General features: G+C 44.8%; 1 protein-coding gene across 4 annotated transcripts; it reads left to right on the top strand.

Annotated features, from left to right (window-relative positions):
- Positions 1-602: 602 nt before the first annotated feature.
- On the top strand, positions 603-18,111 carry LOC146178698 (uncharacterized). Of its 4 annotated transcripts, none has more exons than XM_084578463.1 (3): positions 603-983; positions 15,175-15,292; positions 17,884-18,111. In XM_084578463.1, the coding sequence occupies exons 1-2, from the start codon at positions 618-620 to the stop codon at positions 15,259-15,261; spliced, it is 453 nt and encodes a 150-aa protein (XP_084434589.1). In that variant the 5' UTR covers positions 603-617; the 3' UTR covers positions 15,262-15,292; positions 17,884-18,111. The 4 variants fall into 4 exon arrangements, 2 of the variants coding, with proteins under 2 accessions (XP_084434589.1, XP_084434588.1); XM_084578462.1 differs by having other exon boundaries at positions 603-995; XR_014700632.1 differs by lacking the exon at positions 603-983 and adding an exon at positions 7,078-7,366.
- Positions 18,112-18,422: the final 311 nt, after the last annotated feature.

Here is an 18,422-nt window from a genome sequence, read left to right as displayed (position 1 = left end):
CGTCAATGCCGGTGGCCCCCCACGAGGCAATATGACGAAGAAGAAAGAAGGAAAACCAACATGCCCAACAACCGGTGTGAATATACGCCATTTGGTTTTTGTTTTTAACGACGGCATCATTAAATAAAATTTTGTTCTGGGGAAAAGACAAGTGCTTATTTGTGGATTACTTTTTCAAGGGGCAGCCGAGGGGATTTGTGTGACCAGTACTAAATTTCATACACCACGAAAATTTGGGTTCAGAATGTTCTCTTTTCTGTGCAAAATTTTCCGTTGGAGATAAAAAAAAAACTGCCCTCCTCTCCTCACCCCTCAAAAAATGTCTGACGATTAATATAGTCAGTATGCAGGTATTTTAGTTTTGCTTAATGCTCAGGTAAATAACTTGAGAGACATGTTTCTACATACATCCGGTTTCGAGCTGCTTTACACTTGCCCACAAAACAGTTCTTCAATTAACACTCAGCATTTTTCCAGTGTCACGAAATCGGCGCACATTTCCGTTGAGTCAGCGCAGCGCGAAGGAATATTGGAGAAGCGTCTCTTTTTCCGCGCAAGAAGAGCCCGTAGCGTTGCGCGCATGGTCGTCACCCCCTCCTCATAACTCGGCGGTGACGATGACTAACCCGGCCGGAGAAGCAACCGGATTTCTTCAGAAGGTTCGGCCGAAGCTGACCAATGACGACGCGCGTCTCGACGAGAGGAAGGGAGGACACTTGCAGAGTGAAAGTTACGTGTATGCGCATATGCCTGCTTTGGCCCGTTATAACAGACAGATGCGGCGCGCCCCATTAAGTGAGGCCGTGTCCCGTAGGTTAGCCAGCCAGCCAGTGTTACGGCCATCGAGTGCTGCCGTGTTGCAGTGCTACTGCTCGGCTCCCGGGGTCAAGCCGCTGTTCGCCAAGTCCATAGATATGCGAGGGAGCGGCGCTCGTCTACAGGGCGGCCACATCTTAACTGTCCAGACTCTGCGACAGTGCCCAGTGAATAATTTGGTGTTTATTTGCTCTGACTCTATCGTGCATTGTTTATTGTTTTGAAGCCTCTGTGCTTATTATTGAAAGCCTTTTTAGTTGCATGCTTTACATTGCCTTTCGGTGAACCTTTTGTCTGTGTATTTTCAGGGTTACTTTGTATTCCTCTGTGTCGTCTCTTGGTGTGTATAAAGTCCGTTAGTTCTGATTCAGACCCTTACTCTGACTTGAACTGGCGAAAGCTGGGAATCAAACGGCCACCCCTTTCTGTCACTACAGACAGCTGACTTCTTGCTGAGCTTACCACGCAAGTAAAGGACATCTCATTTCAGACCGGAACAGCTACCCTCACACCTTCTAAGAATGTCTGGGAGTGCGCACCAATAGCACCAATAGTGGCGCATCGTTAATAACTATCATTGTTAGCGGTTGACAATTATTCTGGCCTCCGTGACAGGACTTTTTGGTGCACTCAAGCTCAGAGAACGGAGAACAAGTCAGAAGGGTTTACGAACAGGTCCTAAACAGTCCTCAAAAAATTAACACAGCCCGAAGAAACCGGAAGAAGAAAATACAAGACGGGACAGGCGCTGTGTTGTCTGTTATGTGTGTTGTCTTCTTCCTGTGTCCGGTTTCTTCGCGCTGTGTTAATGTTTGCCCAGACCAAGACCCTAATTGGTCGTAAACAGTGCAGCAGCAGAGCGATAGCGAGAGGTGGTGCTGCGCGGAAGTGGTTGGCGAGGTTCGTTCTGCAGACTTTAGGCAACACGTCAGCAGTTCCGGCTTCGAATCTGAAAGAGCTCATTGAGGCTGGAATCAAGCTCGGGTTGTCCGGAGCCTAACTGCGAAAACGGGTTAGTCAGAGAGAAAAAAAAGGAAAGAAAGAAAGGTAAGAAAAGGAACAGGAGAGTGCTCGAATTGAAGCTGAGGAAGAAAGAGAGAGAGAGAGCAGAAAATGAACGAGAGAGAGTGGCAAAAAGAACGAGAAGCGGAATTTGAACGGGAAAAGGAATACCTTCCCTTACAAAAATGCATGTAGGGTTTCTATAGAAATTCGAAAGCGTTGTGTCAATACACGCTGTTGAAAATCTGTCGATAATCAACAACATTTTGGATGATGCAGTGTTGACCTCTTGTTGAGCGCTTATGAAATAGTGGCCCATGTGTTTCTTAAGAGCGCTTTTGGAATTCGCGCAACTGAAATTCTGTTGATTTCAGGCTCAAATGCTTCAGAAACTCTGCAAGTGACGCTTTTTGATTTTCTGCTACCTTTCCACTCCTGAACAACAGAAAATAGTACACGACCATCGGTTTACCAGGAGCAGACACGGGGTGATTTTCATTAATGCAAAAGTAGTACAGTACATCTCCTAGCTGCGATAAGTCACCACATTCTATGTTCTGCCCGACCAATCAACAATCCTGACTGATCAGTGCTGGTTAATGATAAGCATAGTGAGGCATAAAAGAACAAAACAGATCTTGATCTTTTAAGCCCCATTATACTTACTCACTCATTAACCTACACTAAACTGACTAAATTGTTGATTGGTCGAGCAGAACATAGAATGTGTTGACTGACCGCAGCAAGGATGTGTGCTGTGCTACTTTTGCATTAATGTAAACCACCTCGTGCCTGCTCCTGGCTAACCGTTGATCACGCAGCATTTTCTGTTAATCCGCAGCGGAAAGGGAACACAGAATAAAAAATGCGCGTTAATGAGAAAGAAAAAATATGCATCTTTGGTGAACCCATAACATGAGCTGGGTTGTTTATTTGCTTTATTTCAATTCATGTGCAAGGTATGACGCCAGGCTGTTCTTTGCGTAAAACGCTGATACGTCCGGGAACTCCTCGCATGTGATGCTGAAATAAACAATATAAATCATAATTAAGTTGCGGTATATACTAACCTAAAAATAGAGCAAAGGCATTTGTGCGCTGCTCCACGTCATAGCTCAAGAAATTTCTTGTCTAAAATGAGTTGTCACTGTCTTTCACTGCTTAGACGGCATCGACCGCCGCCTCCACAGCTCGGCAGCACTACCACATCGTTCATTTCTCCCTAATAAACAATATATGCTGCCGTCAAAGATCCCATTGTGAATATAAATAGCAAAGCGCAGGTCACAAGCATTACTACCCAGAAAACTTGAAGCAAAATTACCAACTATAGGCACTAAAATGAGTGGAAACAAAAACAAACACTGCAAAAATGGCGGAGCTGCACAGATTCAATAATCCACAATGTGTGACAGAGGCATATTATGATCTCGATAATGTGTCCGTCTCAGCGCGAGTAGCGTATCGAAAGAGTACAGCACTGTGCCGAACAATCCGTCAAAAACGGTCACCGGTTAAAAAAAAGAAAGAAAATGTCGCCATTCCAGCTGGCGTTCCATCGGCCCCAGCGTCCGCGTAGAGACAAGCCTCGTTCTCTCTGTCTCTCTCCCCCTCCTTTTTTTTCCGACGAGGCTGGTTTGTCTGCTAGAAATATTTACATGCGGGCTTCACCTTGTAGCACACACAGTACAAGACTGGCACAAACACGAATAGGAAAAAGTAAAACACTCACCAAAGTGCAGACGCTCCCTCCGCCCGCGCCGGCTTTTCGCCTAGAATCCAAAACGCCTGGGACTGTTGAACTTCTTAAACACGTCCTCCTTGCGCAGAAGCTGCCGCCCAAGAGCGTAGTCCTCCGAAGACTTAAATTCGTACGTTCGCGCTCCACTTTGAACAAAACGATCTTCGTGATAATCACCAGCGAAAAACCTACATACGGTGCTTCGTTCACAGTGCAAGATGCGACCACGGTGGCGGGAAAACGCCAACTGAACTGGCACATCGCCGCACTCAGCGTACCCGCGTCTGCGTGCAAAGAAAACGGGGCGCAGAAGAACAGCTTCGGTGAAAAGCCGCCACCCCCGCTGCGCGACTGCTGAAGCCAAGGTCATCTCCGTGAAAACAAACCACGGTGAAGGCAGAGAGCGGAGACCAAGCGGGAGCAACCCCTCCTCCCTCCCCCTTTTCCCCCCCCAGCCGACAGGAAGCGACCCTCGACCTCTCCGGACATGCTGGCGCCTTTCGCGGGGCACGGGGGAAGTGGGATGCGGACAGGGGCAAGGCGGCGGCCGAATGCTTCTTTGAAAAGAAGAGTCGCCGTTAGAAGACGCATGCAATCTTGTTTTTTTTTCTTTTTTTTTCATACGCGAATGTTTTTGCTATGCGTGTTAACTCTATAGTATGCGTGGGATCAATCCGTGATTATTAGAACCCCTCAATGTTTAAAGTGACTTCATTTTAGCATGGTGTCCACTAAGAAAGGAAGGAAAAGAAAAAAATAACAGTAAAATTCTCCAAAGACATACAGCGGTGGAGGATTCCAATACAGACTGCACCTCATTTTGCGGCAAAAAGCTACGGGCAAAAATACCTATGCTTGGGCAGAATGTCAGACCCTGAAGCATATATATAGTGAACTTTGGAACTGGTTTAAAAAAGCTCTGTCCTGCCCTACATGGTAGGTTCAATCTAGGATCCTGTTTGTTAGTATGATGACTCACTGAACTTGTTTTATGATAAATATAAAATACGTCCTACCACTAAAGTTACCTTCTGCGACATACAGAAGCTGATCCATTACGGATTCTGATTGACATTCAACGATGTATTTGCATTATTAGTGGAGGCTTTGCCATCATGAAGTTTTTAGGGCATATTTTCACTGTGTTGCGAAGCTTGAGCTAAGTGTGCACCGTTAATATGTACTTTTATATAACATGAACGAGCGCGCAACTGCATGCTGCTCTTATATTTCCCTTTGCAGAATGTGGCCAATAGTTGATTACAAGTGAGACCAAAAATTCATAACGAAATTGTTACATCATGCTCTTATCATTTGTGCCTAAAACTACTTAAAAACATGGGTCAGCATGAACAGTACACGCTAATTGTTCGTGAACGTTGCAAACTGACAACAAAAAGCACATAGAAAAAATTGCACAAAAAGTCTATTGGGTAGAACACAATGAAAATTCTGTTGGCCCTGTAAAGATTGCATTCAGCTGGGGTTGAATGTCTATCGAAATTCAATAAATTCAAAAGGCGGTCAATAGTCCAACAATAGAGTTTCAAAACTCATTTTTGTAAGGGTTACTCGGAAACATGGCGTGCACTGAAACTTCTGCTACACAGTTCAGGAAACAGAAACAGTCCAGCTGAAGTGCATAGCTCCAGTGAAGCATATAGCGGCTTGCGGATAGATGCAAACAAGCTACTTCCGAAATACGATGAGAGAAGGAGTGATTTCGATGCGAACTTCATGCGCTTCGAAAGGATCGCCAGAAGCGCAAATTGGACAGTGAATGTGCTACAATCTTGAGCACGTGCCTTAGCTGCGAAACACTAAGCATGTCCGAAAGGCTTTCTCCTGAGAATGCAGCCAGCTATAGCAAGGCGAAAGCTGCCTTTCACTGCTGACTGGTTCCGTGAGAGGTTCAAGGCTGGCAAGTTCATCGATCGCGAAACGGCAGCGCAGTATGTTGCGCGATTGAGTCATTGTTTTTACCGCTGGACAGAACTGTCAACAATAAAACTAGAGTACAGCGCACTTCGCGAGCTACTAATTAAGGAACAATTCCTGAGCAGCTGTCGCCCTGGTCTTTCGCTTTATTTAAAAGAAGGGAGTACTAACACCTTGGACGATATGGTGGATCACGCAGACCAGTATTTGGAAGCACAGGAAGGTGGAATCTCGAGCAAGGATGTTACTCCTGAAAACCCTCGAACGTCCGACATCCGTGAGGTACAAATTAGCGTTAAGTCACCGCCAAAATGCTACCTATGTAACCAACTAAGACACTATAACCCTAACTGCCGCAAACTCACAAATAACATTACATCCAAGTGTTGCAAGTGCGGACAGGAGGCCCACAAAGCGATGTCGTGTCCCAATGCCAAAAAGGCAGCTCCCCAGGCGGCATGCGCGAAGGTTCCGTCGGTGCCGGAGTGGCACCTGGAGGAAGAGGATGATGATGGCTTTGTGGAGCTCAAGAAAGACGAGAAAGTCCATGTGGTGAATGCCGTAGTGCATTCGCAAGCTGGATCTACAACACCGACAACTGGTTTTCCCATGAACGGGATTTCCTCTGACACTTCCATGCACTCCTCCTTCACTTTACACACAAAGGTTCCGCATTTTTCTTTTCCGCTATTGTCATCCGCATTCTCCACCGCATCTTCACACTATACCGCTTCTCCGGCCTGCATTTCATTATCTAACTGTGGGTTGCATTATTGCACCCTTTCTATGATATCAGCCAACTTGTCTTGAACACGCCTTAGAACCCTCTATAAGAGCTAACGATAAAACTTAGTCCAGTAAAAACCTAACCAGTGAGCTATAGTTACAGGATCGATGCGCAGTAAAAAGTTCTTGCACTAATTTACGACCGCCATGGTGAGTGCATTTTATAATTTTGTACTTTTGAGTCAGATGATCTGAATTAAATTCCCTTGTACACGCCTTCAAACTTCTTATGTGTGCTAACGACAAAACCTGATCCATTAAAAGTTAACTAGTGAGTTTTAGTTGCATATGTAATAAGAAGTGTTTTTGCACTAATGTACCTACGTGCGCCGCGATGATAGTCTGTTCCTTTAAATATAATTTTCTTTTTTGTTATTTCGAACTCGTTATCTTCAAGATTTTTCGAAGTGTTCGCTGAAACACGCCATTTCTCGAGCAGCTGCAGAGCTCAAGTATCTGACTTTTTTTTTTCTTCTCCTTTTTTATCATCAGATTCGTCAGCGTTCTTGCCGCACTTGCTGCGAAAGTAGTTGGCATAATTGCCTATTTTGTCGCATTATTTCCCCCGCTGAATTGTCGAAGTCGAGGTATGGGTGCCAGATAAATTAATACTAAGCAGACACAGCGGGAAGGTGAAAACAAGGGCAAAAATTGAGGGGATTGAGGCACTTTAATTTATGCCATAATCATCGCTGCTACATTCTGATGAATTCCACGATTATACATAATGATTTACGTCGTTAATTTACATTCAATGTCCAGAAATTATATTTCAATTTACTGAACAAAGGCAGATCTCATAGCAGTCTTCCTTTTTACCTCGCTCTGCTCCGGAAGTGGTACACAACGATGGCAGCTTATGTTGACTTTGCATAAATTTGTTGATTTGATTGAAACTTAAGCTCTTTAGCGCGGACTCAATGCAACTTCACTTCCAAGGTCTTTATAAAACATTAGGGAAAGGCCACGCTCAGGAACACTTTCTGTGAGAAGGCTTTACGAGTTTCGCGTTGTGTGTCAAGCAAAGATGAACTGCGCAATCCCAATCCTGCTGACTCTACTGATTTCAGCCGCTCCTGTCGAGTGAGTATCAGCTCGCCCTGCGAGACGTTACACTTTGCTAGTAATTAAGAGTTATGTATTTTAATGCAAAGTTATAGCATATTGCAAGAAAAGTTCGTTTTTCGGAACATAAAATGTAATCCATGCAGTCAGACGCTGGAGTAACCACGCCGTCAAGAGCCAAAATCTTATTTTGTGATTATTGCACTGCGTGGTCATCATAAACTTAAAACCGTATTTTTAAAACACGTGGTTTAAAATTAAAAAATAAAACGTTAGACTTTTCTAAGAAAGCTCAGTAAGTTCACGATGTAGTGATTTTCTAGAAAAATCCTTAACCTTTCGGTTTTGAACCCACTCGCCAGGTATTCTGGGTGAATGGCAGGCCACATGAATGGGTTTAGGCTCTGCGTGGCCTCCGTACAATGTCCTCTCTAGTGATGACTTCCCGCAAGTGCACCAACTCCTCGCTATCGACATATATTCACCTCCATATGTACAACAGATGCACGATACCATCAACCGTCGCTGTGTAACATGTTCCCGATCGATGTGACTCCATCGACATTGTTTAGCATAAAAAATCACTGCATCACTTCAACATTTGTCGGCACTATGCGCTTGTCGGGAGCGTGTATGGCCGTGCTTCCCTGCAACGTCATATTGTCATCGCAGTATATGCCATGCTCTCCGGTGATTGTTTCCCGTACGTATACTAGCTTGTCCGTATCAACACACCTTCAGCACAACCCGGGTAACAGGCGCACGGTAGGATTTAACTACTGCTGCCACCTTTTTCTCTGGCCACGTTGTGAAGTCATCAGCGTCACTTCCGCGAATAAGAAAAGCGACGAGAACGAAGTTTTTATGCCTGGCGCGCTCATTCCAGTGCGTGCTCTCTCTTGGTGACCTGTGTACTGTGCCCTCGACGCCCTAGCTTTGGACCATGTAACATACCGGTTCCCATTCAGCGAACAGGAACCCTTTTAGCTGCACTAGATGGAAGTTTTGGCCTGGCCTTCGCACTACGGAGCTTCGCAGCAGTCGTCAGGCAACACTGCCGCTTCTTTCGCGGTATGGGGCCGCTTCGATCGCTACCTCGGCACATTTGCGATACTGATGGCACAGATGCCGAATATTGGTTGAGCCTTTATAAGCGGGTCTGCACTTATTCATGCTCTCAAGTGTCATCTTTAATCTAAATTGCGTGGCAAGGGCCATGTTACGTCATCGCTATTACTAAATTGGCGTTTATAAGTGGCGTAAGTAATGAAGTAAGCAAAGGTTTCTTTTTTTGAGAGCCTCCTTTGTGCTGTCCCATTCGTTTATTTATTTATTTATTTATTTATTTATTTATTTATTTATTTATTTATTTATTTATTTATTTATTTATTTATTTATTTATTTATTTATTTATTTATTTATTTATTTATTTATTTATTTATACCTCAAATGCTCCTGTGTAGGGGTTTTACATGAGCGGTGGCGGCTTCAAAGAAGAGGGTTTTATAGCAGTCCTGAAGTTTATCGAACTGGAGTGGGCACAACGTCTCCAGGCAGATCATTCCAGTCCCTCGCTCTAACGCTCTAAGTGAAAAAAAAAAAAAAGAGAGAGAGAGAGAGAGAAACGAATGAAGAGACGACGATGTGAACGTGTACGAAGGGTATAGCGGCTTGGAGTGACCGGTTTGGGATGAGTGACGATGGGGAGGTGATATGACGTTATTAGCAATCGGAACATGATAAAGCTTATGATAAAGAGGAAGTTGTAGATATCGTAGTAAGTCTTGTTTCTAGTTTGGGAAGGTTCGCATCAGATTTTATGGCTGTGACACTGGTATAGGAAGAATAACCATGGAAATTAAATAGCGGTACTTGGTTCTGGATAGATTCAAGATTGTTACAAAGGTTAGTCCGGTGAGGGTACCAAACTGAGCAAGCATACTGAAGTTTAGATCTCATAAGAGATTTATAAGCGGTGGCCTTTACGGAAGGGGGGGGGGGGGGGGAGACGCTTTGCACAACTTTTCAACTGCTTGTAAGTCGCATTGTAGAATTAGAACGTCCGAACTATTGTTAATTTGTCGGTAAATAACACAATGATCTCAGAATAGACGTACTTTAGAACATGTATCATTAGGAATGTCATTGATGTACATTAGTAAGAGAAGGGGACCCAGGACGGAACTTTGTTGTAAACCAGAAATCCCAGAAGACAAAAAATGGAGAATGATTATTTGCAAAAACGAACTGATGACGTCCGCTCGCAAAACTATGTAACCAAATAAAGGCTAGGTTTTAAGATTTACCCGTGAAAGTTTCAAGGAAAGTCGTTTATGAGGAACTTTATCAAACGCTTTCTGGAAGTCTAAAACATTGTATCTACAGGTATACATTAAGCTCTAGTTGAGAGCTGATGTTGTAATGCGGACTGCGTATCACATGACAAATTCTTAAAAAAATCGTGACAGGATGAAATAAATTTTTAGAACTAAGAAACCTAATTAGTTGGGAAAATATGACGTTCTTCATCAGTTTAAAACAGACGCTTTTAATGGAAATCTGACTGTAGTCAACACAAGATGTCGAAGATCCTTTTTGGGGACTGGAATGATCTTACCTGTTTTGAAATTCAATGGTACCACTCCAGACAGCAAGGAGTGCTGAAAGATGTGTGATAGAATAACAATGGTAATTTTTTTAGTGTTTTTAATACTTTGACATTCATGTCGTCAATTCCACCAGATTATGATAGTTTGAAAGCTTCAATCAATTTACAAATGCCACATGTTTAAAACGTTATAACAGGCATTACAAATGGTGAAAGTTGGGAAAAGAGGGAAGGCTATCTTCAGGCTCTTCTGTAAAAACTGAACAAAAGGCTGAATTAAGCGTTGTGGCAACTCAGGTGACAGGGGGTGGGGCGTCATTGTCTAGTACTGTTATCGATTTCTTTGGGCATGTATTGACAACCTTTCACATATCGACAAGGGTTATTACGTAGCATATTAGGAAGTCACGTTGCATAGAACGCTCTCTTCAGTTTTGGCAGCTTGAGACAAATAATTTTTTATGCAGTCATACTTTTCCCATGCATGTAACAGGTTTTCTTGGAAATGCGATAAAGCCTTTTTTTCCTTATTGTTGAGACGCTTTAGCGTGCTATTACACCAATGTTATTAAACTGCTGTTTGGTTACGGTATTGGTGGAAATGTGGGCTTTGATTAGTTGCTGCATTTTGCATTTTAAAAATCAGCCAGTTATCTTCAACTGAACCAGAAGAAAGGCTATCAAGAAAGGAGACACTGAATTGGGTTAAATTTTCATTGAACACGGCATAATCACGCCGATCGTAGAGAGTTATTTTCTTTTTTGTTTTTCTCGGATATGTAGTTTGTGATTGATAAGTAGTGTGAATCACAGCATCATCACTAAGCCCGAGTAAGAAAGTTAGTCCAGAAAGGTTATCAGTATGTGTGATGAACCAAATATCTAGGAGGCTGCAAGACTGATTATCCTTATTTATAAGGGTGGAGGTGAGCTGCGATAAGCCAAACCTGTGGAATGCGCTTTCTGCCTTCGACATTGTTACTGCCATACCAGACCATACTGTCGCTGGAAAGTTGAAAGCACCCAATAAAGGGACTGGTGTGTTGGGAGAATATAGTTTCAGAGTACGAAGAGCATTATGGAAGCATGCGACAAATTTTAATCAGCGTCGAGAGGACGCTAACGCGCTCTATAGAATTAAAATCGTGTGGGAAATCGTGTGTTCCAGCAAAGGATGGAACACATGAACAAGCTTGAACAGCAACGAAGCCAACCAACAAAACCACATGATCGGTCACATAATTGCAGATTACGAGCACAGTTTTGTTGCTGACTTTCCGCTGAGCAGTAAAGAAGCCTTTTGAATATTGTCAGGCATGCGAACAGAAACTGGTGAGTCGGTGCGTGGTGTTACGTAGCGGTAGGAGCCCGAAGGAGGGGGATAGGTCGGGTCACGGACTTCTGGACTCACGGTAGAACGGCGATTCCACCATTGGCGCTGGTAGAGTGGTGGCGGGTTCCGGCGGCGGCAGAATCTGGATATGTGGCCAAGCATATTACAGCGGTAACAGACGGGTGGTTCACGAGCACGGTCCAAATAATAGTCCTCAGTAACAGGATCGAAGCGATCAGCAAAGTCCAGCCGCTGGGGTTGTTGCGGAGGAGGTGGCGCCCTGTAGTGGGTACGAGCTGGGGTAGCAGGGCCTTATGAGTCGTTTCGGTGGTCCCGGACGGGAGGAGGAGCGGCAGAACGCCAAGAAGAGCGCTGGATGGGAGCTGCCTGCAGGGAGCAGCTATCACAGGGGATTGCACTGCGGTTCACATCTTGATGGCGGGAGAGCTCATCACGGACAATTTGGCGAATCATGTCGGCCAAATGCGGAGGCTCATGTGAATGCTCGTGAGAATCCACGCTTGCAACAGTGGTCACGTTAGGCAGACGGCCGAATTTCGGGGTTATGCGACGCAGCTTAAAAGTTTCGAACGTACGACAGTGCTTGATCACGGCCGTGGGAGAATCTAAGTTTTCTTTTGTAATTAAAAAGTTATATACGTCCACCGCGATGCCCTTTAAGAGGTGGCCAACTCTGTCTTCATCAGACATGCTCGGATTCACCGCTTTGCAGAGTTTTAGGACCTCTTCTATGTACATACATTGTGCATGTTTCACCAGGCCCTTGGGCTCGCTGGAATAAAGTCTGCTCAGCGCATTTCCGTTTTGCCGTGGTATCCCCGAAATAATTTCGAATCTCCTCTTCAAAACGCTCTCAGCTCATTAAGGACGCTTCATGGTTCTCAAACCATGTCAGGGCTGTGGAGTCCAAGAAAAAAACAACATTTGCCAGCATTACAGTGGCATCCCAGCGACTGTACTTGCTCACCCGCTGGTAATTGGTGAGCCAGTCGTCCACGTCTTCGCCAGCCTTGCCAGAAAAGGTCCGCGGCTCACGGTAATGCTACCATGCGGGTGCCACTGGACCTGGCTGCCGTGCATCGCCGTCTTGAGTCATTGTGGGTGTCAAAGGGGGGAGCCCAGCGAGTCGTCGGCTCGAACGAGGTAGAGAGGAATCCGTGGTGATCTTTCAGCCCCTTCCACCACACTGTTAAGGTTTATTTACAAAGTGGTCTTGCCCCTTAGCCTGATGTGCTAACCAAGATATAGTGAGCTTCCTCTTCTTCTACTTCTATTCCGGAGAGCTTCTTTTTGCATTTCCTTGTTCTCTTCTGTTCGCATGCCTGACATGCCTACCCCCTCACATGCCTCTTGCAGAAAGATATTCCTTTCAAATGGACTCCTGAATTTGATTCTGCGTTTCGCCAGCTCAAGTTTCTTCTTACCTCGCGGCCCATACTGCGTCATTTCAGCCCGACAGCTCCCACTGAACTCCACACGGACGCAAGTGGCATCGGCGTGGGTGCTGTGCTCATACAACGGCATGACGGAAACCAACACGTTGCGCTTATGCAAGTCGCACCCTTAGCAAGTCTGAACGCAACTATACCGTGACGGAGCAAGAGTGCCTTGCCGTCGTTTTTGGCGTACAGCGGTTTCGCTCGTACCTATATGTACGTTCCTTTACAGTCATCACCGATCATCATTCACTTTGCTGGCTGGTGAATCTACGCGACCCCTGCGGTCGGTTGGCCCGCTGGGCATTACGCCTTCAGGAGTTCAACTTTACGGTGTCGTACAAAAGTGGCCGCCAACACGCTGACGCTGACTGCCTTTCGCGGCTGCCTCTCGCAACTACCCTCTGCGATGACAACTTTGACGACTATCTTGCCGCCGTTTCCGTACAATTTCCGGATCTTGCCACTTTCCAGCGAGAACAACGAAAAGATCAAGACTTGGTATCACTTTTTGAAAAAAAAAAAAACTCGTGATCCGGCATCTGCGAACCCTTTCTGCATTCGCGATGGATTGCTGTATCGAAAAAATTACTCGTCTGGCGGTGCACGCTTTCTGCTAGTCGTTCCGGCTAGCCTCTACTCCTCTGTTCTACAATCTATGCACGATGACGTTACAGCTGGGCACTTGGGGTTTGCCAGGACTCTTACGCGCATTAAGGAACGTTTCTACTGGCCAAATATGCGTCGAACGACTCAGCGTTACGTGAACTCCTGCGTGCAGTGCCAGCGGTTCAAGCTCCCCACGACTTCTCCGCCGGGCCACTTACATCCGGTGACACCACCGACCACACCATATGAGCAAGTGGGTGTTGACCTCATAGGCCCGTTTCCCCGCTCGTCCAAAGGCAATCGCTGGGTCATCGTGTGCGTTGATCATCTCACGCGTTACTGTGAAACTGCCGCCATCCCTTCCGCCACCGCCGCTGACGTCTCGTTCTTTCTTCTCCACGCTGTCGTCCTCCGTCATGGGCCTCCTCGTGTAATTATCAGTGACCGAGGCCGCCAATTTACAGCAGATGTTGTGGAGCAGCTTCTGCGCTATTGTACTTGCCAGTTGCATCACTCTACGCCGTACCATCCCCAGACAAATGGCCTCGTCGAACGTACAAACCGGACACTGACGAACATGCTTGCGATGTATGTTGACTCGAGGCACAAGAACTTAGATGACGTGCTTCCTTTCATTACTTACGCCTATAACACCTCAAAGCATGAGACAACTTCCTATAGTCCATTTTTCCTCCTCTACGCCCGTCCGCCTCGACGTTCTCTTGACACCATTTTGCCGTTCTCTCTCGACACCGAGCCGTCTGTTTCGAGCACTCTCTGCCGCGCTGAAGAGACTCGTCGGGTCGCCCGATTACGCACTCTGGCCTCGCAGGACCGCTCTAAGCAGCGCTACGATCGTCGGCATCAGGATGTCTCCTATCTTCCCGGCGACTTAGTGTGGCTCTGGACACCTCTCCGCCAGCGTGGTTTGTCCCAGAAGCTGTTGTCGCACTACACAGGCCCATTTATTGTGCTCAAACGCATCAATGAGTTGAACTACGTCGTGTCTCGCCAATGTTCCCAAGGTCGCCCTTCTCGGAAAACACAGGTAGTTCATGTCGCAAGAATGAAGCGCTGCCACTCTCGCTCGGGACTCTGACTGACAGCCCAGGGGCTTCGTCTGCGAAGGGGAAATGTCAGGCATGCGAACAGAAGAGAACAAGGAAGTGCAGAAAGAGGCTCTCCGGAATAGAAGTGGAAGAAGAGGAAGCTCACTATATCTTGGTTAGCACATCAGGCTCAGGGGCAGAACCACTTTGTAGATAAACCTTAACAATATAAATGAATATTGGTTTATTCGGAGGCTTTGTGAGCAGCAATATTCTTGCGGGACGTTACGCACCCGAGCTACGCGCCAACTGCCCGTGCAGCCCATTACTTCACCACGAGAAATTATTCACTACATCCACAACCAAGAACGTAGTAGATGCTATTAAGACTATAGCTCTACAATAAAAGACGCCCCTGAAAATCCAACAGGCCAGCTGTATCATGACGTTTGCTAATGCATGCGGCATCTCCGACTCTTTTTACTTCGTTCAGCTTTGCCGTACGATTTTTGGGTGCTCACAAATGCAAAAAAAAAAAAAAAGCATTATCACGAGTGCTTAGCAAACGACTAGCAGATGATGACAAAAATAATTCGCAAAAGCTGATCACAAAATTTTGGCGATACCACGCCGGAGCACAAATTTTCCTGTGCATGTTGCAAAACTACGGTGTTGTCGCCTGCAGCAACCATCTCAGCGAGGTCGTGAATTCTAATAGGCAGCTAATAAAGTGACTGCCCTTACAGATTTTTTTTTTTTTTTCATTTCAGGCCAGGTGCGGCGGGGAGCAGACATACCTGGCAAGTTCCGAGATTGCAACTACCCCAACCACTACTCAGGCGCCCCACCACTCCTAGACCTTATGGAAACCCGCAGTGCGGACAACCGGTACAATGACGAAACTTTATACTTTCGTTTTGAAGCAAAAACAAGTAACTTTTGATTGATCTCAGGGTTGCTGCTGAAGCCTGTGGCTCCGTTAATGTGTGTGTGTGTGTGTGTGTGTGTGTGTGTGTGTGTGTGTGTGTGTGTGTGTGTGTGTGTGTGTGTGTGTGTGTGTGTGTGTGTGTGTGTGTGTGTGTGTGTGTGTGTGTGTGTGTGTGTGTGTGTGTGTGTGTGTGTGTGTGTGTGTGTGTGTGTGTGTGTGTGTGTGTGTGTGTGTGTCTTGAGGGGGGTGAAGCATTGCACAGTACAATCTTATTCTCTGCGACAAAACCTTCATGGTAAAGGCGTAATATGCATCGGCGGGCGTTTTCATGCACCTGACAGCCGAATGGATTTCAAGGCGTTCGCCGCCACACCCTCGGTGTCGCCTAGGCCAGATTCCCAATAAAAGTCAGATTCCCAATAAAGGTCCCCTTTTCACCAGAAAGTTGAGTGCAGGCATCGTGAGCGAAAAATCACGACCATGGCGCTGACCAGCGATAGCTGGCAGCTTACAAGGCAGCATGGCAGGAGCTGCAACTCGGGTCACTCCTTTCGTGTGGGAGGGTGATATCAGAATCTGACTGTCGAGACCGTTGCGTTCCGAGTCAGACACGGTTACCCTAAGCCACGCAGACCCGTTCATACGGCTTGTTTAAAGCGGGTATTTATATATGCCGGGTGGTAGCCTATGCTATGGCGTTATACCCGGCGAAGCTTATAAGCCCCCATAACAGTTTGTGTAAGATTACGTAGGTAGTCTTCATTAAACCTTATCTCTAACTGTTTCTATTCCAGGTCTCTCAATACTTCCTCCGGTTAAGCAGTGAATATAGCTATGGGGAGATCGTGTCTTCTTGCCTAAAACCTTTATATATGGGAATTTTATTAGTTTCTTTATGAAGAACTGTGGTTGCGATGCAGCCGCTATATATACGTATATCTTCCAATACTTCCATATGTGGCTTGTCTACACCAGGATTTCGCAATGCCTGCATGACAGCTGAGGTCTCTATTGAGACTAATGCTCTCTCGTAATCTATGAATGCTTCTGGTTGTGTTCAGAGCATTTTTCTCAGATTACCAGTTATCCAGTGTAGGACTCTTAACGAAACGTGAGCACTTTGAGAGCTATTGTAGGCTACACTCGTCTGTTGTCAGTAAAGTACAACTATACTTTCTCGCTTTTGAGTTCTTTGAATAAGCTGAAGCCTAAACAAAATGACAAAACAGACGGCATATTTTATACCCCAGAGTAGTTTTTTTTACTTGCTTAAATCAATCACAGAAAAAGAACGGGTGATAAAAACCTAAATCGTATTCTATAATGACACCAAAATTCTAAATTGAAAAATATGTACAAAGTTCCAAGGGTCGAAAGTCGAAGCGAGGGTCATTGCGACAGGCACGACATCATAGGTGAAGTAAGAAATTTTAAAATGACTTTAGAAAGTTTTGTTCACATGGATTCCCCTCCGCAACGCACAGCCAGCGGCGCGACGCTACCGCCTCCTGCTTGCATAAAAGATTGGTGTTGGTTCATAAAAAGTAGTCAGGTATATTCTGTCGTGGAGGAACAGGACTTGGTCTTTGCAGTTCAGAAAAAAATAGCAATGAACGGAATAGGTCATGCTTCTGCCGATTATCGAGAAGCTAAAAGCATATATCTTTGACAACAGTGTTGAAAACAGTATATGTTGCTCCATATTATTTTGTATTCTTTTTCGTTTCTGTTCAGAGGCTCGTTTCAAAAATTGTCAGAAGAGAATGAGCTTTTTTCTTGAATTTTTGTAAACAATTTATGAATAAATTTCAACTTTAGCACATTGGCTTTTCTGCACCTCTTCCTTGTATAACAGTAAAATTCAGCACAATCTTTATTTACCAAGGTGCTTAACTAGTTCTCAAAGTACAAAAATACAGCATAACTGCGTAGAAAAGCATTCGATGATTTGTCTCACTCACGACTTGTGACGTTTGTTTGAAATTTCTTCTAGAAAGCTGTAAAGTTCTCACAACGTTGGAAACAAGCTTTTAATACTCTTTATTATCTTTATTTTAGTCCATATATATATATATATATATATATATATATATATATATATATATATATATATATATATATATATATATATATATATATATATATATATATTCGGATTTCGAATTATATATATATATATATATATATATATATATATATATATATATATATATATATATATATATATATATATATATATAATTCGAAAGTGCCAAAAATTATTTTTTCAGGCTCCAGCTTCATTCTATAGGTTTGTGGAATAACATTGTGCTTGATGAGACTGCGTTTGTCACTATTTCGGTTATAATATTTTTCTTTCGAAAAATCAGCGTTTCCACAGAATCAAATTTAATGTTGCCCTTAAATAATGTGTGCATAATATATAAAACATTCAAGAAAAATTCTAAACCTGAAATATATAAGCTGTTTGACCTTTCGCGGAATCAACCCGAGGAAATTCCTCTTGCCGCTTCATTGAAACAGCGATTTTTCTCTCCTCCTTTCCTAACAGTGCAAACCTCATTTTAAGATATCGCACTGCAGAAATCCCTGTTTCTGCTATCAAATGGTTAGTAACCCCATGCTGGGAATGTGCATAGACCCGAACTGGCACCCCATACCACCAGGTTACGCCCCTCCCGAGTACCGACCTACACCGCCTCCAAGACCAGCATCGATGAGAGTACAGAGAAGCTGAAAACACCAAGTTTCCTTCGCGAAATAAAACTATTGTCCAGTACGTTGCCCGTGTTGATTATTTTTAAAAACTTGGCCGCCTCCAGTCATGCGGTGGAAACCCACACCGTACCATACCACACATGCACGTTTCTTCGACAGTTCCAATTTTAAAATCTGAATTTCCTGGGTTCAGCGGTTCTTTCATCTTCCGTGCGAGACGAGGGCGATCGAAATGTGCAGCCCAGAAAAGCGTTGTCTCGCTCCCCCCCCCCCCCTCCACTGCAATCTAGACCGCGACAAAAACTAAAATTTCTGTCATCTTGTGCCGGTGAAAACTTTACAGGGCTTTGCAGTAACCGCATCAGCACGTAT

Source organism: Amblyomma maculatum, chromosome 9 (assembly GCF_055883805.1).
Source record: "Amblyomma maculatum isolate TAMU_Amacu chromosome 9, ASM5588380v1, whole genome shotgun sequence".
Lineage (NCBI taxonomy): Eukaryota > Metazoa > Arthropoda > Arachnida > Ixodida > Ixodidae > Amblyomma > Amblyomma maculatum.
This window is presented reverse-complemented; position numbering and strand designations above follow the sequence as displayed.